Source organism: Phaseolus vulgaris, chromosome 4 (genome assembly GCF_000499845.2).
Source record: "Phaseolus vulgaris cultivar G19833 chromosome 4, P. vulgaris v2.0, whole genome shotgun sequence".
Taxonomy (NCBI): domain Eukaryota; kingdom Viridiplantae; phylum Streptophyta; class Magnoliopsida; order Fabales; family Fabaceae; genus Phaseolus; species Phaseolus vulgaris.
In genome coordinates, this window is record NC_023756.2 from 41,464,380 (window position 1) to 41,488,270 (window position 23,891).

The 23,891-nt window shown below is 31.0% G+C and overlaps 2 protein-coding genes across 2 annotated transcripts; one reads left to right on the top strand and one right to left on the bottom strand.

The window, feature by feature from the left end:
• The first annotated feature begins 3,196 nt into the window (after positions 1 to 3,196).
• LOC137837691 (zinc finger CCCH domain-containing protein 48) lies at positions 3,197 to 12,442 on the top strand. Its single transcript, XM_068646793.1, has 9 exons — positions 3,197 to 4,106; positions 4,725 to 4,820; positions 7,411 to 7,500; positions 7,673 to 7,774; positions 9,400 to 9,546; positions 9,669 to 9,788; positions 9,869 to 9,928; positions 11,459 to 11,556; positions 11,931 to 12,442. The coding sequence occupies exons 1-9, from the start codon at positions 3,690 to 3,692 to the stop codon at positions 12,073 to 12,075; spliced, it is 1,275 nt and encodes a 424-aa protein (XP_068502894.1). The 5' UTR covers positions 3,197 to 3,689; the 3' UTR covers positions 12,076 to 12,442.
• A 2,620-nt stretch (positions 12,443 to 15,062) lies between these two features.
• Positions 15,063 to 18,604, bottom strand: LOC137837692 (sorbitol dehydrogenase). The gene is made up of 6 exons (XM_068646794.1): positions 18,272 to 18,604; positions 18,082 to 18,149; positions 17,543 to 17,779; positions 16,249 to 16,539; positions 15,555 to 15,742; positions 15,063 to 15,387 (listed from the first exon to the last, which is right to left on the bottom strand). The coding sequence occupies exons 1-6, from the start codon at positions 18,387 to 18,389 to the stop codon at positions 15,195 to 15,197; spliced, it is 1,095 nt and encodes a 364-aa protein (XP_068502895.1). The 5' UTR covers positions 18,390 to 18,604; the 3' UTR covers positions 15,063 to 15,194.
• Positions 18,605 to 23,891: the final 5,287 nt, after the last annotated feature.

A 23,891-nucleotide genomic window follows, 5' to 3' on the forward strand; every position in this document is an offset into this window, starting at 1 on the left:
ATACCCTTCAACAAACAGAAACATGATTAAAAGGACCTCATATATTAACATGAAACAAATCAAAAAATTGAGTTGATTTAGTATAACTATAAGAAAAAGGTAGTCGCTTTTGTTTAGCGACATGACATGTATCACAAGGATGAACAGAACCTACGAAAATATTTGAGTAATATGAAGAAAAAAAATTCAACCAATCCTGAGGCAAATGTCCCATTCGAAAATGCCAAAGTTTAGCATTATCAATATCCACACAAGATTCATTGATGTTGGCAGTCTTATTTGGAAGAACTCTCACTGCTCGTCCCAATGTTTGTTTGTGACACCTGATGGATACTAGAAGTTCTCAATTGATAAAGGTTGTGTGATCTATCAGTTGTACAAGTCACTCTCCATGGTTGAGTATGAATAATGAAAGAAATAGAAGGTTGAAAAATGGTTAAACAATTGTGATTTGTGGTCAATATAGAAACAAAAATCAAATTGACGTGAAATTAAGGTACATATAAAACATCAGTCAAAGTGAGTACGGGAGATATTTGAATTGTACCAGACTGATTAACACTTAATTGACTTCCGTTAGGTAAAGAGACTAGTACAGGTGAAATACTATGAATGGAGAAGAAAACATTTTATTTTTACTGTAGCATATATGATCTGTAGCCCCTGTGTCTAATACCCAGTGACTAGAAAACTGACCTGATTTGGCTGAATTGATTTAAGACGTACTAATATGATTCAAAGCAGGAGTTTGACAAGATGATTGTTGGATCAAAGCCATTAAACTGTTGTAGAGAAATTTGAATTTTAGAATTGAGTGGATTAGCCTCGGAAGGAGTAGCATCTTCATGAGCATTAACAGAAATTTCCACGACCTTTGCCTCTACCATATCTTCCACTGAATTTTCGTGGATCAACCACATTATTCATCAATACCTTGTCAATATCATTGTTATCAGGGAGAAGTGGTGTTCCAAATTCTCATTCTTTCTGAACGATTAGAGAGAACACCCGTGTGATAGATGGCATATTGTTTGTTGAGACCCTAGGTAGTCTGTAGTTCAATAGGTTCTAGCACAAGTAACAACACCACAACTAAGGGGTTTGCACAAGAACACTTTGGCAACAGTTCAAACATCTTTGATTCCTCCCAAGATGTTTTTAATATCGTGAAATATTCTGACATTGTCATATCCCCTTGCTTCAACCCTTATATCTCTTCTTGCAAGGTCGCAATGCAAAAATTATCACCTTGAGAAAATTTATTGTGCACATCATTCCAAATGTCAATAGCGAGATTCATCCACAAAACAGATTTAGCTATTGAAGCCGTCATCGCATTGTGAAGCCAAAAAACCACCATGTGATTACATCTATTCCACATTTCGTATAAAGGATTGCTGAGGGGTGGTGACAGAAGACTTACGTTAATAAATCGCAACTTGCTCTTAGATCGTAGGGATGTTTGCATAGACCACACCCATTCATGATAGTAAGATGATCTAGGGTTTAACTTGCCATGGTGAAAGAGTAAAAAGCAAGATAGAGAAACAAAGAAAAAAGATGATCCAAAGCTCCTAAAGGTTCTGATACCATATTAGTTAGAAATAAGAGAAAAGAAGAAAATGATATATTTTATTATTAATCAAGAATTATTATTCACTTACATATTTTGAGTGTTATATTTATATAGCACATAAAAAGAAAAAAAATAGAAATAACTAATAGAATAGTTACAACTTATAGCAGTTATATAAAACAATTAACCTATGAAGCTGGTGGTTGGTCTCCGCTTCCATGCGTCGGACGCGTATTAGACATAGACACCCAACGGATGCGCACGGTGTCGGACGACTTGAGCTGGGCCAGACACAGCCCAAGTACTAGACACGCAGAGGACACTTAAGTCAGTGAGAGAAAAGAAAAACTGAGAAGATGAAAAGTGAAAAGGAAGAAAGGAAACCAAGAAGATGAATGGACATTGCATACTATATAGGTAATATTGTGAAGTGGGAAATTATGAGATGCATTTATTTATGACAATGACTCTACCTTTTCAAAATGCATTCATTTATTAAATTATTATTACCTTCACTCTAACACTGTTGGTGCCGTGCCTCTCCATTTTAAATTTAATATTATTATTTTTTAATTTTAATATAAATATAATTTATTATATAATTATATAATATTCTGTATATTTTTATAATTTAAATATTATATTATTATTTTACTTTATTTTTAAATTTCAAACATAAAATTATTTTAAACAGTAACTTTTTTTAAAAAAATTAATATTTTAAAATAAGATTAAACTTAACTTAAAAGAAATAAAATATTTTAAATCATAATATTTTATATTTATGGTTGTGAAAATATAATGACTTAATGATAAATAATATTTTTGTGATTATATAAATATTAACTATAACCAGATAAATATTCCTATAAATATAAGATAAATATTCGTATAATTGTATAAATATATAAATATAACCACTTGATAAATATTTATTGTTTTGTAAATATAACCACATAATGATAAATAATTTTATGATTATATAAATATTACCATTTAAAACATAAATATTTGTATGATTATGTAAATATGTAAAAAGAAATAAGATGATACTTAAAAGGACCGATGATCCAATATTTATCTATAGTAATTTCTGTCTTCTCTCAATAAATTTCTCACACAATACAAAGAAGAAAAAAAAAATTGTGGGATATTACGGGAAATGATTTTTCATTGGACGAGAATGAAATTTTTGAGATTGCTAATTTATCTCTTGATGAACTAGAATTAGAAATGATATTTTTCAATGAGAATGAACAAATATAAAATTCAAACATTATAATTTAAATATGTTTATGTTTTGTTAGATTTTTTATAAATATTTTTTAAACCTTTTCAAATTAGGGAGTATATTAATATATATATATATATTTATATTATCCGGATCCTATATTTTCCATTTTAATCGTAATCCGTGTGTTCATGCCTCATAGGTTATAATTGATAAAACAATTATGATAAAACAGTTATATGAAACAATTAAAATGGAAAACCTTAAATATTATATGAGATCATCCTCTGATAAACACCTAGAAACATATTATTTTATTTTAATATAATATTTTATTTAAAAAATCTTGAAAAAGGTGTATTTTAGTGTTAGAATGTAAAATAAATTTTATTCACGTGCATAACAGATTTCAGAAAGGATCGTATTTGGGAGAAATGTAGTTTCCATTGAAATAGAAGATTGTGGTGGGTCATGCTGAGGACACTTCCGTAATTCTATATGCTACAGATTTCATTGCTCACTGCTTACGTGTAGTTTCCAAACTCTCTTTCCTGATTCATCACACCGTACCAAGTTCATCTCTCTATAACGAACCCTAATCTCATCAATTAGGGTTTCTCTTTCCCACGAGCTTCACTTCACTTCACTCCTGCTTGATGATCACGCTATACATTCCCCTACCTCTCTCCCCTAATATTTCTGAATTTCTCTCGCGCATGCTCCAATCTTTTTCCCAATCACAACCCTCGATACATTCCTCTTCCAATTGCACCGGAAGATAATCAAAAGCTCTTCAGAATTTCATTCCCTACTATCCTTTCAATCCCGATTCACTCGATCAGATAAACACACTCTCGATCGCAGACTCTAGCTCGCTCGATCATGGACGTGGACGGGGGCAGCAAGCGTGTGTACAACCGTCTTGGTGGGGACGCGAAGCACCAGAAAGTGTGTTTCCACTGGCAAGCGGGCAAGTGCAATCGCTACCCGTGCCCCTTCCTGCACAGCGAATTGCCCGCATCTTCCCACGCCAACGGGGCCTCCTCGAAGCGTGCGCACGACAATTCGGGCTTGTCGGGATTCTCGGGCCAGCGCGGACGCTCCAATTTCAACAACTCGTGGGGCCGTGGCGGGGGGCGCGGCGGCGGCGGCGGTAGAGGGGTGGTGGTGAAGGCGGAAAAAGTTTGCAATTATTGGATTCAGGGGAATTGTAGTTATGGAGAGAGGTGTAAGTTCCTTCACTCTTGGAGAGTGGGAGATGGGTTTTCCTTGCTGACACAGCTCGAAGGGCATCAGAAGGTACAAAAAAGATTCAATCAAAGACTTATTTTACTATATAATAATAATATGGGATTGGCAGTGAATGTAGCGGTAACGAAAGTATTCTCAATGTTGATGTTGATTTGTTGTTTATGTGCACTATTTTGATTCCTTTACTGATTTCGATTTCTTATCTATGTGAATGTAATTCTGACCGTTGATTTAGTTTTACTCTATAAAGTGAGTTGCTCAGTTTGGAGGAACTGCATCCTAGACTATATATATTATGAAGTTTTAAATCACAACCACTCTGATTGATAGTGAAAGTTTTAAATCGCTGTTGTGATTGTAGTTTTATTTGATCCTTGATGTTGTGGGAAATTGCATAGAAATGTGGCTTAGCTGTGGTGACTTTAGACCTTGATGACCGGCCGTTTGTTAAAACCTTTCAAGCCTGTGCTTGACATCGTATTTATCATTGAATTTTACTATGTCCGTGTGATTATAATTCTAATTGTGTTTTAAATGGTGGTTGTGTGAGCTGAGCCTGTGTTAATGTACGCTTTGTGAAATTTTGATATTTGATAACATGTTTACTAGTGTGTGTTTCGGTTATTGGGGTTGATGGGATGGGTTTCTGTTTTGTTGAATGAACAGGCTGTGAGTGCAATCGCCTTTCCCTCTGGTTCAGATAAGCTGTATACTGGAAGCACTGATGAGACGGCAAGGATTTGGGACTGTCAGTCTGGAAAGGTGATAATTACCAGTGTTTTGCTTTGTTTTGTAATATCAATTGTCTCAATTTTAAAGTTACATACAACTTCTCTTTTCCCGCAGTTGAGAATAATAGATTTAGAGCATGGTGCCTGAGAGATGATATCTCTCGGAAGATCTATGTATTTTTATAAATTGGTCTGAACCAAAAGTACAAAAGGTAGAGTAAAACTCTACACATGGAACTCTATGACTGACAGTTACAACAACATACAACTTTTACGAAGTTGTGCAAAAGGCAGTAATAAACTTTTCTATCTCTTCCTTTCAAGCTGGAGCATGTAGGTTGTATGCACCAAGCTTGGAAACATATAATCCAAATTCAAAGACCTCTTAATGTCTTAGTTAGAGCATTCACAAGTTGATCATTATTGGAGGAGTTGATAAATTCAATACTAATTTATTTGGACAACAATTTCTCTTGAACAAATCACAAGCAGTTTCTTTGTGTTTGGTTCCTTATGGAAGATGTGCTTAGAGACAACATGAGGTTCTGCCTGATTATCACTGTACAACTTCATCTTTTGAATCTCATAAAACTTCAATTTGTGGATGAGTTGATAAATTCAATACTAATTTATTTGGACAACAATTTCTCTTGAACAAATCACAAGCAGTTTCTTTGTGTTTGGTTCCTTATGGAAGATGTGCTTAGAGACAACATGAGGTTCTGCCTGATTATCACTGTACAACTTCATCTTTTGAATCTCATAAAACTTCAATTTGTGGATGAGTTGTTTGATCTACCCAAGTTCACAAATGATCGATGCCATTGTCCTGTGTATTTATTTCCTTTATCTTCATACAATATTTGTCCTTGTCCTTTTTTAGATATATGATAATGTGAATCATCATGAAGAACTTGCATGAATTGACTAACAACTTCAACAAAAAAAGATATGCTAGGTCTAGTGATTGTGAAAACAATGAGCTTCACAACAAGGCTTCTATATCTCTAGACTTGAGAAAGGTTTTCCTTATTTTATCATTAACATGGATAGGGGTCCATATGATTATAAATTGGCCTACGATTAATCTTTCTATTCTAACATCATACTTTCTTTGGAAAATAATAAATCCCTCTTTTGATTGAGCCACTTCTATACCAAGCAGTGTTATCAATATCAGATGATAGAAAATATTAGGGACTCCAAATATCCTTTATGAAAATATATTGGAAGCCATAATGGGTTATGCTGGAAGCATCACAGACAAAATAAAAGTACAATATTTGCATGTAGATAATTTAAAAATAATGCAGAAATATAATTGTAATGCAAAAATAATGGAAGACAACCATATTTAATAATACTATCTTGTCTACAAATTGAAATAACAATGAAATAAAAGCAAAACACCACAAATTTCAAGTTCAAGGCATAAGAACAAAACATAAGTTAAGTGTCCTAAATTTGTAATCATCTGCCTCTTCAATCCCAACATAATTATCTTCATTGCCAACATAATTTAAAAACAGGTTTGTTCATGTTTGATCCATCCATCGGATGACAATGTTTTCAATCCGGGTCATTTATATAGGAAGTTCAGTGGCCATTGTGGTTGCTGGAAAGTAAGTGCTAACATTTTTCAGAAAACAATTAGAGTGGAAAAGAAGAAGAATTTTTTTAGGGAGGACGAGTGGAGTGGTGCTGAATAAAAAGAGGACTTGCAGTCGGTGGTGGCAACAATTGTGTGATGGCAGGGAGACTGCACAACAACGCAAGTTGGCTGGTTGGTGGATACCTTCAAGTTGGGTGGGGTGCCTAGGTTAAAAAATTATGTTTGATTGTTTGGTTTGGGCATGTATAAATGGCCCAGCCCCTTTTTTTAAGAAAAAAGCACTTGGGCTGAGCAGTATTGTCAGGAAAAGAAAAAAAAGAAAGAAGATTAGAGTTTCTTTTTCATTTCACATGAGAAGATTAGGGCTGGCTACTCTTTTAACTTGCCAGGTTGGGTTGTGCAGCCTGTGGCTTCTCCTTCATTTCGCATGGGAGCACTAAGACACCACTCTGTGACTTCTGACATCTCCGCCACCGAAATCCACCATGGCTTGCCATGGACATTTTTCGATAATGCTGATGCCAAGAAGCTTTTTATGCACCAAGTCGATGATTTTAAAATGATTGCATAAAGGACTTATTAGCTAAGAAATTTTGGCACTATCTTCCTGATGACAACTAAGTCATCAACCCACACAATTAAGTAAACACATTCACCACAAGAAATATGACAATAAAAAACTTAAAAAATTGCAGGTACAACGAAATATAACTTTTACAAAGACGTGCATAATAAACTTTTCTAACACCATGTTGAATTTTTTTTATATCCTTGGAATAGGAGAATTTGAATATTACTTTTAAGTTTGATTGTACCATGTGAAACATGTATTATTCTTTCACTTTAAAATGATTACAATTGACATCATGCTCCTCTTCTCTGTATTTTGTTTCCAAATTTCAAAGTGTGCAGTAAATATTGTATTTCTCTTTATTTTCTATAGGTTCCTTTTGAGTTTGTTGAAAAGGTGAGTTTGATCATGGTTTTGTTTGTCTTTGCTCCTTTGCAGTGCGTAGGTGTCATCAATCTTGGTGGTGAAGTAGGTTGCATGATCAGTGAAGGCCCCTGGGTTTTTGTTGGGATACCCAATTTTGTCAAGGTAAGAAAGAGAAATAGGCATCACTTTTGTCTTTCTCTTATTTGGTACCCGTAAATTTTCAAATAAAATACATCTCTGTAATTTAGTGAAATGTTTTTGCTATGGTACGTTCTTTTCACTGCTTAATACATCATAACTGATGTCCTTTTGGTTGATGACATCCGTGCTGCAGGCCTGGAACACTCAAAATTTAGTGGAGCTAAGTCTAAATGGTCCCGTTGGACAAGTTTATGCTCTTGTTGTAAACAATGATATGCTTTTTGCTGGTACACAGGTAAATATTTTCTTTCCCTTTGACAATGCTTTTGTTTTGTTCAAGTCATGCTTTATTTTTTCACTCAGTAGTCCTGATTTCAATGCTGATTATCTTAATGGTGCTTTTGACCTGTTGTAAGAGATGAAAAAGTGCATTTCCATTTGTTGTGTTTATATGGATTAAACTTTTTAGAGTGGCATCTTACAATAATGTTAGGAAACTAAATGTGTGGAATTACGGATGATAATGTTTAGGTTAATTTTAGGGCTGATAGGTGTTGCTGAGATAGGGCAATGAAGACATTAAAGGATAAACATTTAATAAGATTTATTTGCCTTTGCATTGCCATTGATACAATTTTGTCAGTGCAATATTTTTGGAGAAAATTAACTAGGAGAATCGGACGGGTATGTCTGGTAGTGGGGCCTTGTAGGGAAAGTGAAGGGACATGGGAATTTTTATTTTTAAATTAAGAGTTATATGTTATTTACTAAAAAAATAAAAAAAAATTGATCGATCATTTTATTTCTTTCCTTTTTATAAATGAGAAAATATTTATTAGAAATGGGAAATTCTCCTCCGTTGTCTTTTCCCCAAAATCTTACTCCCTAACATACCTCAACAGTCAATTTGTATGCCATGAAAAGAGAACAAATGAGTGGAAGAGCACTGATTTTGAATTTGCAATTGGTTTGGCAAAAAGGAATTTAAGAAGTGAACTGTAAGTGTGTTACTGTTCATTTCTTCTCAAATAACCGAAGAATTGCCTTGCAGGCAACCAGAGATTTTTTTATTTTAAATTGTTTTCTTCTTTTTCTATAAACTCTTTGTTTATTTTATTTTATGAATAAATAATTGTATAATGCTAAATAATAATAGTAACAAAAATATTTATTTTCTTTTATATTTCTCTCTTTCTTTTCTTTTATACTCTTTCTTTTCAACCAAACAACTTCAATTTTCAGTCATTTCTTACCTCTTTCTCTTCCTTTCTTTTCTCTTTCGCTCTCTCAATTTCTTTCTCTCTAACCAACATAGCACAAAGGAAATGAATGGAAGATGAAGGATGATATGATTGTAAATAATAAATAATAATGGCATTATGATGTAAAGGATTGCATTGGATGATGCTTTACAGCACTGACTACAACCTAATAAAACAACCCAGATTAATCTATTAGGCCATGTGATTGGCCAAGAAGTTCTGTCTAATGCGTAGTTGTGCATGAGATGTGAAAAAATGGTTTTGGAACAATTGTCACCTAGATATGTGGGATATTCCCTATTGCTGGTAGATATTTTGGCTTGGACTATGGGCCATTGATTATGTCTAAGGAGGACTTGATCGCGATTTGTGATGCGGAGACTTTGATACCTTGAATCTTATTGTTTATGTGAGGGGTTGTGTGATGATCTCTAAGTGTTAAATATAAGGTAGTTGGCTCCTAAACAATGAATGAATTTATAGTTCTATGGTCTTTGGAAATATTTTCAATAAAACTCAATCAAGCATCTTTCAAAGTCCACTGTATTTTGTTTTTATTGAAAACGAGAATCGAATACCAAAGGAAAGATTCTGACTTTTCTACATATTTGGACTACCATCTTAATTTTTAATCTCTAATGAAATACTTCTTCTGCAGGATGGATCTATATTGGTATGGAAGTTTAATGTAGGTAACAACTGCTTCGAGCCAGCTGCATCACTTAAGGGCCATTCTCGCGGTGTTGTTTCGTTAGTTGTTGGTGCTAGTAGGCTTTACTCTGGGTCAATGGACAATACAATAAAAGTAAGTTTTACATATGCTCTTTGCCATGTGTCTGGTTCATTTTCTTTGGACTCTTTTTAAGCAATGTGAGAACAGGTTTTGGTTTATTAATTTGGTACATTTCTTTCAATGTTGTCTTTCAGGTATGGAACCTTGAAACCTTGCAGTGTATACAGACACTAACAGAGCACACATCTGTTGTGATGTCTGTTCTCTGCTGGGACCAATTCCTTCTATCTTGTTCCTTGGACAAAACTGTGAAGGTTGGTTTCACAAGATTTACTGGCTGTATGTGTATTATTGACTATATGTAAGTTCTGAATTTGTTATTTGATTTCTGCAGGTATGGTATGCTACAGAAAGCGGAAACTTGGAAGTGACATATACTCACAATGAAGAACATGTATGTATTATATTATTTACTTTTCCCTTGGATACTTGATTTTATTATACTATGATGTTTTATTATACTTGATCTTAGTTCTGCTATCAATGATCCAGCCACTTCTCTTGAACTGAACTCAAATTCTCACAAGATGTATGTGTTTTAGAAAATATTAAAAATGTGCTCAAGTTTCCGATCATGAAAATGTTAAGTGCCTAGTTTTGCCTTTGAATACAATTGGATAAGGACTTGATCAGAAAGGGGCATATATATGTTGTAAGCTTTCCTTGGTGATAATACTATTTTAAATATTTCAATCCTCCAAAATAATGATGCCACAAGACAAAAAGTGACTCGAATATTGATATAGTAACTCTCAAAGCATCCTTGTATTGAACATAATAACTAATAAGTTGTAAGCCAAAGGGAAAGAAGTTTTGGAGTTGTATCGGAAAAACTCAAGTCTCTCGTTGACTAGAGATAGTGTCAAAATACAATATATAAGTAGGGTAGGGATAATCGTCACCTTACAAGTTGATTTTGTAGGTTTGAGTTAAATCTAAACCATTTGGTAAGATGGTGTCAAAGTGCATTCTAGATCCATTAAAAGGGACACTTATTATGTTATACACGTGCCAAGCCCAATAGTGCTAGACATGGGGGTGTATTGGAAAAAAAACCCATCCCACATACTGCATATAAATAGAGGCAATATTACACACCGATTTTGTGAAGTTAAGTTTGACCTAATTTGTAAAATATGTCAGTCTATCTTAGATCCATTGAACCATATTATGCACATACCAAGACTAGTGTTGGATGTGATGGGGGTGTATTGTGAAAAAACCACGTCCCATATTGACTAGAGATAGTGATAAAATACAATATAGAAATAAGTGTAATCCTAATCTTATAAGTTAGTTTTGTAGAGTTAAGTTAGACATAAGCTACTTTTGTAGGAAACTGAAGCTTCATTAATATTTGAAGTAGAGAGAACTGGAAATCATAATTTATTGTTTTCCCCCCTCCATTGGCTTTTTAATTTCAGACAATATTTCCTACTTCACTAACTTCTTCAAGAACAGCTGGGATTAAGTGTTTTATTAATGGAACACTTCTGATAAGCGGGGTTAATGGACAGAGATGGGCTTTGTAAAAAGAAACATTATGTCTAATCCTTTAACCCAATATTTGCAAATATTTATATATTGTAATTAGAAAAAAATCTAGAAGGGTGGGTACATAGCCCACGCCTGTCCCTGCCTGCATCTGTTACTGCTGCTATACTGTACTCTCCAACTACTTTCTATTTTTTCGTGCACTCATTTGCTGCATTATCATTTTCAAGGTTATTACTTTTTTGTTATAACATAACTGTTTCTTTCACTAAATAAGAATGTAAACAAAGTGGAATTATTGTTTTTGCAATGATGTATATTATTTAGATATCCTCAACAGTAATTACTTGCACTTGAAATGTGGCCAGTGGGATTTGTTGAGTGTGTGATGTTGTGGCTTTCATTATTCTGACGTTTTATCTGTGTGCAGGGTATACTTACCCTATGTGGGATGCATGACTCACAAGGCAAACCCATTTTGTTGTGTGCTTGCAATGATAATACTGTGCGCCTCTATGATCTGCCATCGTAAGTAATTGATTTCCTGTTCATGCTCTCATTTGGTTCTCTTATTTCCACTACAGAGTACAAACCACTAAATGGTTTGTACAAAACTGGTTTTCTACAAAACTGAATTATATGGTTCTTACTTCTATATGTTGCAAGTGGACTTAATGACTTGCATAATAAATCAAGCTTGTTTTGTAATACATCCAAATGAAACCCAAGCCAGATTTCTTGTCATATTAAAACGAGCAAGAGACAAACACACAATGCATAGAATAAATTTCAATTCTTTGAGAGATTAGAAAAGATATGGTTGTTTGCACTTTGTGGCGGAAATAAAATTTACTTCGTATTTATGCTCTCATTATTCAATGTTTGCCCCATTTCTTGTTCAGATTTGCAGAGAGGGGTAAGATATTAACTAAACAAGAGGTACGAGCAATCCAGATGGGCCCTAACGGCATATTCTTCACCGGAGATGGTACTGGTGAAGTAAGAGTGTGGAATTGGACAGCAGAGGCAACCACTACCGTCCAATAAAGTGACATTTACAATGTTATCCATTTAAATGTTTTACTAGTTTTTTCTGGTCCTTCCTTTTTGTAATCGTTTTAGCTGCAAGAAGGGAATTAAGGCTAAGGTTGGGAAGAGGCAGAAAAAGAGAGTTAAAGGGATTGTATGTAATTTAAGTTTGCGGAAGTAGGCTTGCGTTTAGAATCTGAGCTGTGGTTTTAGTGTTGAGTATCCTTGGCGCAAAGCTGTGCTCAAGTAGGCTTTCCTATTAATGTTTGTAACATTTTGTGAATTCACAACATTATTTACCATCATTGCTTAACACCTCCAATGCGTATATACACACCAAATAAATGATTGTTACTTGTCATTATCAAGTAACTGCTCTTGTTTCCTCTGCTGTATACTTTTCCTGCTGATCATGAGCTGGTAACTCTTGTTTTCTTTTGCTGCAGTTCACATTAATTTGTATTTTTTTTATTGGTATAATTAGGAGGAATAGTTCCTTCTTATCTTTAGTTGTGATTTGATGTTCAGTTGCAGATTGGATTCTGGACCTTGTTTAAAGAATTTGTGTGTCAAATGTTTCCTCTTATTGCATACAATCCTTTTTTTATTAATAATAATCTTTCTTCCTTGTTTTGATGTGGTTGCTTATAGAATTGTGGTCCTCTGAATGTACGGCCCAAATACCTGTACTATTTACTTATTAAGTTTAAATGTTTGTATATCAATTTTTTTAAATCTTAGTTAAAATATTTGTCCTCCAAATTTAAAACCGATTCAGTCTATCAAACTTAAATATGTTTTCCTTTAGTCTCTCTTAAATGGAAAAAGTACAAATTAACATCTCTAATTCATAATTAACATTGAATTTGTTTTTATGTTTTCCTCACCAGAAAAAAAAATTAAAGGATTAAGAAAAACCTTACCCATACCACATGTTTAACTTTTTTAGTCGTAGGAAATTAATAATACGCTTTCTAATAATTATAAGATATCATTTTCACAATTTTAGACTTTCAAAAAAATTTAAATGATGGAATAATGTTGGAAGATAATTTTATTCGTAGTTTTAAACTTTCAAAATCTGGTGAGGTCAAAAGAAATATTACATTTAATAATTTTAAAATAAAGACTTAGTTAAAATTTCATTCATAACAATGTGACAAAAAAAATAAGGAAAGTAGAAGAAAAAGAAAGGACTAAATCATTTTAGTGGTAGTAGTAATTACTTTTGCTATTATTACGTGGAAAACATAAGAATGAAAGAAAAATATTTCAAACACAAATCGTTTTTCTCAAATTAAATATGTATTAATTATGTCAACAAATTTTTAATGTTAACTTTAAAAATTAAAATAAATTAGCTTTAAATTAGAAAACTTAAAAAATCAATTTTAAATTTAAGGACTAAAAAATAACCCTTAATTTGAAAGACTAATCAAATTTGTGACACTTAAATATCGTTTTTATATTTAGGGATAAAAATATTAATTTTAAATTTGAAGGATTGCAACAAATTTTGATTTAAATTTTAGAAACTGTAAATATTTTAACAAAACAAAATTTGGAAAATAAACTTTCCTATTATTACTTTAGTGACACATGTGGTTGTTAACATGAATGTTGCTAATGATGTCAATTAGTGTAACATCCTTAATAATTTGATAAAAAAAAATATATTCTCAAATAAAGAATTAAAAATTAAAAATTTTAATTTGAAAGACTAAATGAAAATATCTAATATCAACTTTAAAAACTAAAAATATATTTAAACTCTATTTATGTGTTTTTTTTCTTCTTTAGGTTATTTCTACTATATATTTCTTCTTTCTTGTTTTTTTTGGGTTATTTCTACTCACTGGATCATCAACTGCTACGTTTGACCATATAATAGGAAACTTGGAAAGTTGATTTATTGTTGTAGAGGTGTACTATAGGACATCACCATGCATGGCTCCAGCAACCCTGTAAATTGATACCTCTGTTATGAATTATGAATGCATTATTATAATATTATAATTCACTATAGATGATGACCTACAGGGTTTGGTGGTTCCATAGCATTGAGAATGATGGTTGAAGCCACTGTAGCCCCTCCTTCTATTGGATAAATTAATCAAATAAATAAATGGAATGTTAATAACATGTCACTTTTGATTATGACAGCTTGATATGGACCACTCCAAAATGTTTGGTTTCATTTGGTCTATTATCGCATTTCCTATTTTTTTCTCTCAAATTAATTTGATAGATTAATTATTAAAATAAATAAAATTTTAAAAAATTATTAAAATAGTTAGTTTGTGTTAAGTTTACACAATTTTGATTTTTTTTATAAAAGAAATTCGTATTAATTTAAGTAGTATAATTTTAGTTTAAATATATTAAAATTGTATTTTGAGATCAAAATTATGTAAACTTTTACGATTTAACTATTTTGATACATTTATTTGATACAATTTGTCTATTTTAATAAATTTTTAAACTTTTTTCTATTTTAATAGTTAATTTATCAAATGCACTAATTTGATAAAAAATTGCATTGAACTCTCATATTACAAATTTATTCTTTATATATATAATTTTAAAATTATCATATCAAGAGTTGCAAATTAGTTTCAAATTTTTGGTCTTTTTAATTCAGGGTTTGGTACTTCTATAATTGCAACCAAGTCCTAGTAATTCTAACTTCTAAGCTACATGAGACTGCTTATGAGCTACGAATCCTAGATATTCCAAAATTAAATCTATTGATGTCTCACCTAATTTAATATGTTATAGTTAGTTTTAATTAATACAAGTTTGATTAAAGGTATTTTCATAATTTTCAGATTTAGGTTTAAAAAAATAATTTTTTATCTTTCATATTTGTCGCTAAATTATGTAATTAAATAACTAGATACTAATTTATAAATTTAAGGGTTTAGGGTTTACTCATTCACATATTAAGAAAACCAAAGGTTTTCACCTCATAACTGAATCTGTTGATGCTGCAGTTTGCATTCACATTTTTACAAGTCCTTCTTGAAGCCATTTTATTCATAACCCAAGTAATATACATTGGTATTTAGCATGAGCATGAACATGTAACTACATGATTTGTTCAAAATAAGACAGTTTGTAAAGGTGCAGTCCAGCATCTAAAGGTTGAACATGACCTTGATGGCATTACCACCACGAGCACTTGTTTCAAAGGCTTCTTCCACTTCCTTTTGAGAGAACCCAAACCTGTGAGTTATAAGGGGTTTTACATCGATTTTGCCACTCCTTATAAACTCAAGACAAAGAGGCCATGTGTTCATATAGCGAAAAACTCCAATCACATCAACTTCCCTGAATTATGTATGATAAACCAACACTATCAAATGTTACACATTATAAATTTTTAAAATAATCATACTGTTGCATTTGATATACCTAGTGTATGCATGCATCATAGTCTCTAAAACATGACATATAAGATTTTAGTTATTTATTATTTTAATAATATCCACAAATACCTTGCTGCTGCAGGGGAGAGTGGGACAGTCATTTCAGAATGTCCCATTCCCACTAGGCAAACTTTGCCACCAGGCTGAGTAGCACCCAGTGCTGTAGACATGGTTTTGTCAAAACCAGCACAATCAAAGGTAACATTTATAGCAGCTCCCATAGCCTTTTGTATCTGCACAATATCTTCAGCCACATCCTGCAAAGCAGTGTATTTAAAATATGGTTTCATTGCTCTTCATGGATGCACCCAGAAATGCACAGTATATATATAAATGTGTCACAAAACACATTTAAATGCCCTTCTTTCATAATCATATTACAGAAACCAAGCACTAAAACCTGACTACTGAACGGAGAGAGTAACAAGTGGTGATCCAACAACAGTTCTTTCAAGGAAAATAGCATATTAAGAGTCAAAATAATATTTAGGAAATGGAGACATAAACAGATAGCTAGTGAACTGTCAGTTTTACTTATCAAACCTAACTTATAATAGCATCCTGTTAAAATACTAGTTTCGTTAATTTTTTTTATATCAAATCATGTGTTTGTGAATAAGCACAGCATCAAAAGCCACTATGTATACATGCAAATTACTGTTATGACAGATGCAAATAGTATTGCAGAAAGGGATTGTCTGACATTTTTACTGTTAAAAGAAGAAAATTTGGAAAACCTGGGAAAACTAAGGATTCTAAATACCTGAATGTTTGTTGAGACTTTAACAACATCATCTGCACCAAGAGATTTTGCAACAGATAAACGATAGTCATCCACATCCACAATGACAATCTTGGGTGCTCCAAAAGCGCGAGCTGCAAGCAGTGTAACAAGTCCTATGGGTCCAGCTCCCATGACCAACACATTTGCTTCTGGTCCAATATTAGCTCTCCTACAAGCATGAATACCAACACTTAAGGGTTCACACATGGCCCCCTCCTCTAGGCTCACGTTGTCTGGAAGCTTAAAACATAGGTTTGCAGGATGCACTATCTATAAAAAAGAGAAAAAGGAAACTCAAACATGGGTTTCCATTGGAGTATTCGCCAGATTTGAATATGGGGACTATAGCATGGTTATACTTATTATTGTATTTTACTAATCATGGTCACATCATATTTACATGTTAAACTACGGGATAACCATTATCTCATACTTAGGAATATTCAGCAGAAGTTCAATTTCAATAACATGCCAAAAATCAGATTAATTACAGTTTTAAATAGAACACTTTCCAATGCAAAAAATCATAATTCACACAGAAGAAAATCATATTAAACATTAAATATCAAACTTGAGTACTCAAAAGGCTTAACCTTCATTAACCAGCGTAATGCTTTATATAGCACAGTTGTGGGATCAAGAAGGTGCATACTGCTTGCTACAATTTGGTCCATGCTAAAACAAAATAAATTTTATATTTTCAGTTCCTTCTTTTAGATATTTGATAAATCAATGCTAGAGGGACTTCCCACTTGTAATAGAGTCATTGACATGAAACCAGCTTTCATTTCATCATTTTACTTGTTTCGTCAGAAATTCCATGCATTTACTTATGCTTAATCTGGAAAAATAAATACTACTGTCACAACATTTGAGAGATATCGGGACAAATCTATAATGATGAGGCATATAAAAAATAGTCTCTTAGATACAATATACATGTCCCACTCTATGTGTATTTTTAAATGGTCTGATTTTACACACTTCTGAAATAAAAAAGCATTTGTGAAATTATACTGGTGATTTGTCCAGATATTTATAAAAACAAATTACAAACAGATCACATTACTTATTCATGGTATGGTTTAAACTTTTAGTCAAGAATATTAGTCAGTTAGTGTTTTGATAGGATTTTAAAACAGCTTCATTCCATATTTAATGACATGAGATTTAACTTGAACTTGTCATTGTTTCTTTCAAATTCTTATTATTTCTAAAGCCAAGTATACTTCCACTTGCACATGCTTTTGAGCAGCTGTGAATTGTTTCAAACCTGATTAGCCAGGGAACCATGAACTGGTGGAGTAGCAAAAAACTTCATATCATCACACAAATTGTATCGACCCTGTTTACAGTGGTCGCATCGCCAGCAAGTGATTCCAGGTTCAAGCGCAACACGGTCACCAGGCACAAAACTCTTTACCTGACTACCAACTTCTTCTATGATCCCAGCACACTCATGACCAATAACCATTGGTTCCTTAACTATAAAGTGTGCACACTTCAGTGTCTGAAAAGTAAATGAAACAACAAATTTGAAAATTTTCACTGGAGAAGACATAGATAAACGCAGAAAATACCTCCTGCAATTAAAATTTTCAACCTAAGCAAAAACTCATATCCTCTTGTCTGTTGTCTAACCAAAAAATGCAAAAAGAAAAACAAAATATAATTAATCTGATCAATAATAGATTGCTAATTTAACTGAGCAGATCTTGTAGCAAATTAATTAGACATTGATAATCAAACTCCTCCAATCCAACTTCATCCCTTTTAATTTGACAATTGAAATTAGATGCAACAGGATTATACCTTGAGGTAGTGAACATCACTCCCACAGATACCAACAGCCTTCATTCTAACTCTGACATCATAGGGTCCTTCCAAAACACAAATTATTTGAAAATAATTGAAGTTGGCAGTGAAAACATCATCAATAAAGGATTTGAAAACAGAACAAATCAGAATGAAATGATAGAGTCAATTGGAGGAAATTGAATACCTAAAGTAGGAAGCTTGAAAGGTTGAATCTTGAGATTGTTTATACCAAGAAGCCAAGCAGCCATATTCTCTTCTTTGTCTTCTCCATGATCATCAATGGACATTCCCCCCTTACCCATTTCCCTCTCCCTCTCTCTCTCAGATCTTAGAAGCTTTATGAGATAAAATCATTTATGTTATAAGTATTTTCAGTTCTGACCAAGTGGCACTGCAATACACAACTGGTATTTTAGTAAAAATAAATAAATTTATCTAAAAAATATAATGAAATTTAATTTAGAGATATAAATTAAAAAAACAAAGTAGAAAGAAATAAAATAGTAAGAATGCCAATGCTTATTTAGATATAAGGCACTTTATGATAGAACAAAATTTTTTTGATAGTAATGAGGATAGATTGTAAAATTGAAAAGAAGTAAAAAAATATTGAGAATACCCATATGAGAGAGTGAGAATAATCATAAACCATAATTTTATTCTCCAAGTTATATATTATAAGAGAAATGTTGATAGTATACTTTCTATAATCTATTTTATACAAGTAACTTATTATTGATTAAAAATTATTAAAATTGAAAAAATTATTAAATTTCATGTATTATTTATTTAATTTCACTTATGACTTCTAATTTATATATACTTGAACTAATAGATAATATTATATTAAGAAGAGACAAGAAAAGAAAAGACTGTTATCTATGATGAAGAAATGAAAGGTGGATTTTGTGTTTAATATTGGATCATTCTTATCCATAAACTTGGGTTGTGCATATCCTCCGCATCACCTTTGCCAAAGGCAATTACTGGGAATTATTTCCTGTACCGATCAGTTGCTTCCTGCACCGGACGAAATTTTTATAATTCGATTATGTCCTTGTCTTTTATATTTTGAAAATCTGTGAAGGGTGCGGATAAAGTTGGTTTTTGTTCTTTGGTGGTGATTTGAGTTCCATATGAGGTGATTTTACGAGGTGGTGGACGGTTCGTTTGCACTGTAAGTTTCGCCAATTGACATTGTTGTGAGGTAAGATCACATTTAAGTTTTTTTTTTTCACATTTTCTACGAGTTGAGGTGGTGACGGACACCGATATCCAGAAGCCTGTTTTTAACCTTATGGATGCAAGCGTCCAGAAATAATTGTTAAATACTCTGGATATAAACATCCGTAAGTCATTAACATTTGCAGTTGAAGGTCCTGGACGCCTATGTCCGTAATAGAGAAATACATTATGGATATAATTATCTAGAATTGCATTTTGTATTCCAGATGTACATATCCAGAGTTTTTTTTTTTTTTGAATTCTGGATGTTTATATCCGGAATAGTTTACTGTGTTTTGGATGTGGGAATGCGGAAGTGTATGTTTTGACTTATGGATTTTTGTATCTGCAAGCTAAGTAATTTTTTTTTTCAGCATTGTGAATGAATACACATGACTCATACGTGGGAATTTCATGAGAGATTGATGTGTGGGATGGATTAGACGATGTTGATCTGGAGCACTCAATAACTTATAATACGTTAAATAATGAACACGGACTAAATTTTATTCTTGAAAAAATATTATTAAATGAGTTTTATTAGAACGAAAAAAAATTTAATGATGTTTTATTTCCCATTTTCTAAAGCCGAACTTTTGTTCTTATTTGTGTAATTGTAGAACTTGTCGGTTAGTCACTAGGTTAATTTTTAAATCTTAACGTGAATAAATATTTCCATAAAAGTTGTTATAGGTGAAAAAAAATATGTTTTATAAGTTAAAACTAATTTATAAATAAATTAAAAAAATAGGAAAACTTCTACAAACTAATCATAAATAGTTTTAGTTTCTGAAAAAATCATTTTATTTTGTTTTTTCAATAATTCACTAAAAAAAATCATTAAATAAAAATTAATTTTAGAAACTAAAATAATTAATTATTATATTAACTAAATTAGATAATATTATAAAGATTAAAAAAGTTATTGGTTTCTAAAGTAATTTATATTATTAATAAAATTTAATAAACTAATTTTTAAATTGGTATCTAATTAATTACCAATGTTTTAATTATGAATTAATTTTAGATTCTAAAAATGATAGCTAAAACTTTGGTAGTTAACTAACTGATATTAATGTAGAAATTAGATTAGTTGGTAGTTAAAATTTTGATAACAAACTAATTATTAATTTATAAATATCTATTAATAATAAAAACTATTTTAGATAACAATAATTTTATTAGTCTTTAAAAAAATATCTAATTTAGTCAATATAATAATTATTTTTTTAAATTAATTTTTATTAAAATAATTATTTAAACAAAATCATGAAAGATATGAATTTGCCTTTTTTTCAAGACAAATTATCAAGTAATTATATAATGGTCCAATAAAATAAAGCTCACTCATTCCTAAAATACAGGAATGTTTCATGTTCACATATAAGAAAATTATTCTGATTTACAACAATATATAGTTTAGTATATCAAGAGAAACTTTATGGCTGAAAAAGAAAAGCTAAAAAAAGATTGGACATTTGAAAAATAGGGGGTGGGGGGTGTTTAAGTTAAGGGAAAAGACCTAAAGTTAGACAATTTTATACGGACAAAAATTACTATAAACCTATGTTGTACAACTTAAAAAAAAAAGCTAGAATATTGATAAAAATTAATTAGATGACAATAAATGTTGGAGGAATAAGGTGATAAAATTATTTGTAAAATTAATATGCCTATTAAATCATTATACTCTTATTTGACTTTTTTTCATAACTACTTGTACTAAAAAAAAGATAAAATAAATCTGATTAACATAAACTAATATCAACTTATACATTACATTTTAAAAAAGTTAGATGAAAAAACTTATATTAACATTGATGAAAAGATCAAATTAATAACCAGCATTATTTTTTAAAATAGATATTTGGCTTATAGTCATTTTAGCCATTGAGAGATTTAAAACTCATATTATTCTATATTTTGTTATCATTCTAATATTAAATTATGATGATTCTAAGTTAAAAAGAGATACATAATCAAATACAACATTTAAAAATCTATAAAGAAGATTAATTATAATTTTTTTTATAATACTTTGCACTAATAACATAACTATAATCATATAAAGGTTTAAATCCACTTTTAACCTTTATACAGTAAAAACAAAATCATATATACAAACTAATAAAAATAATTAACTACTATATTAATTAAATTAAAAAAATATTTTATAAAATAAAAAATTATTAATATCTAAAAGTAATTTTTATTATTAATAAAAATTATAAATTGTTATATAATTAGTTACTAATAATAATAATATACCAATTTATAAACTAGTTTATAAAATTTAATAGAAATTAGTTTAGATATTATTAATTTTTTAATCTATAAAATAATATATAATTTAATTTATTTAATATAATAATTAACTATTTTTTTCTTTAAAACTAATTTTTATTTAATATTTTTCTTTTAGATATAGTATTGTGAATGGTTGAGTTTGGTTTCTGTTTACACATTTGATTTTTTTTTTTCAAAAGTAAATTTTCTAAGTCCAACTTTAATATATATTAATAAAAAATGTTACTTATTTGTCATAATAACACATTTTAAAATTTGCTGTTAACCCTAAGTTAATATTTGATATGAATAAATAATTGACATTGTTATCATGTATGAATATTTAACATTTTCTAACAGCAATTGGATACCATAATACTACCAGAAAATCATGAAATAAAAACTATTTTTTAGTAACAAAATATAATTAGTTGCTATAGTGACTATTTTAGAGACTAAAAAGTTTTTGATTTATAAATTAGTTTCTATTATTGTTAAATGATTTTTAAATTGGTATCTAATTAGCAACCAAGGTTTTTGCTATCAAATTTAGAAACTAAATAATTGGTAGTTAAAACCTTGATTACTAATTATATATCAATTTAAAAATCATTTAACAATAGTAGAAACTAATTTAGAAATATTTTTTTTTTAGTTTCTAAAATGTTCTCTAATTTAGTTACTATAATAACTATTTTTTTTTTATCTTGTTGGAGATCTCACATCGACTATAGATTAGAGCCTTTCATAAGTGGGTGCAAACCTCAACCTCATGAGCCGGTTTTATGGGGTTGAGTTAGGCTTAAAGTCCACTTCGTAATATGGTATCAGAGCCATTTCGAGCCTATCCTAGCGAGTGTTTGTGTTGGGCCTATCGTGCCACCCGCTATCGGACCACCCATAATATATAGTCTCACGCACGAGTTGGTAGTCTCGGCGTGAGGGATGTGTTGGAGATCCCACATCGACTAGAGATTAGAGCCTTTCATTGTATATAAGTGGGTGCAAACCTCAATCTCATGAGCAGGTTTTATGGGGTTCAATTAAGCTTAAAGTCCACTTCGTAATATATCTAAAATTGGTTTTTAGTTCTTGTTTTTGCTGTAGTGATATTAATAGTGGAATAAGACTATTTAATTTGGAAAGATTAAGAAACAATGGGAGATAAAAGTTACACATTTGTTCAACTATAGATTCCAAAAATGGATCTTAAAGAAAAATGTGCCAAAAATTGCATATAGCATGATGAGAGTGCAATCTCAATGCCATGACCTTCCTTGGTATGTTAATGGTCCAACTCACCTACACCATTTCTTTGCATTCCACATTCAGACATCTTTTATTGATCCAACTAAAGTTGCAAAAACATTGAAGGTAGACCCAAAACCTTCCAAACAGTGAAGTGTGTTTCATTCAATGTGAACAGAAAATGACCTCTTTTTCACCGGCCAATCTCTATGCGCATAGCCTTCAATTGCATTTAAATTGTGTGCCAAATTTCTATTAATTTACCTGTTCTTGTGACTTTCTCAAACTTGCCCCACACTTCCACTCACTTCCCTAACCACACTTCCAACTTACTCTCTCAATCCCATGCCATCAATGTCAATCAATCACTTGCCTCCACCCAACTTTAGGGTTTACTTCTTTTAGTTTATTTATTGTGCTTGAGTTTCCTTCTACATTTCTCTCCATAGTTACAATATCTGGACCAGGGTCTAATTCTTGAAAGGGGGCTAGTTTTCAAATTTGTTGCTTCAAGTTATCTCTTAAATCAATAACTAAGAAGTAAGATAACCATATCAAGAAGTTTTACTGCATGATAAATTGCATGATAAATTTGATTTCATATCAATATTTAGTTTAATATTTTACACTAAAAAAAATCATGAAATAGAAACCAATATTTAAAGACCAAAATAATTAGTTGTAATAGTAACTAAATTAGAGACCATTTTAGAAACTAAAAAAGAAATTAGTTTCTAAATTAATTTATATTATTGTTAAATAGTTTCTAAATTGATATCTAATTAGCAACCAAGGTTTTAGAAACCAAATTTAGAAACTAAATAATTGGTAGTTAAAACTTTGATTGCTAATTAGATACCAATTTAAAAACTATTTAACAATAATAGAAATTAATTTAGAAACCAATTTTTTATTTAGTTTATAAAATGATTGCAACTAATTATTTTAGTCTCTAAATATTAGTTTATATTTGTAGTATTAGTTATATCTAAAACAATTGTAATTCTTTTATTACCTTTATTATTACTAGTGGAAAAAGAGATTTT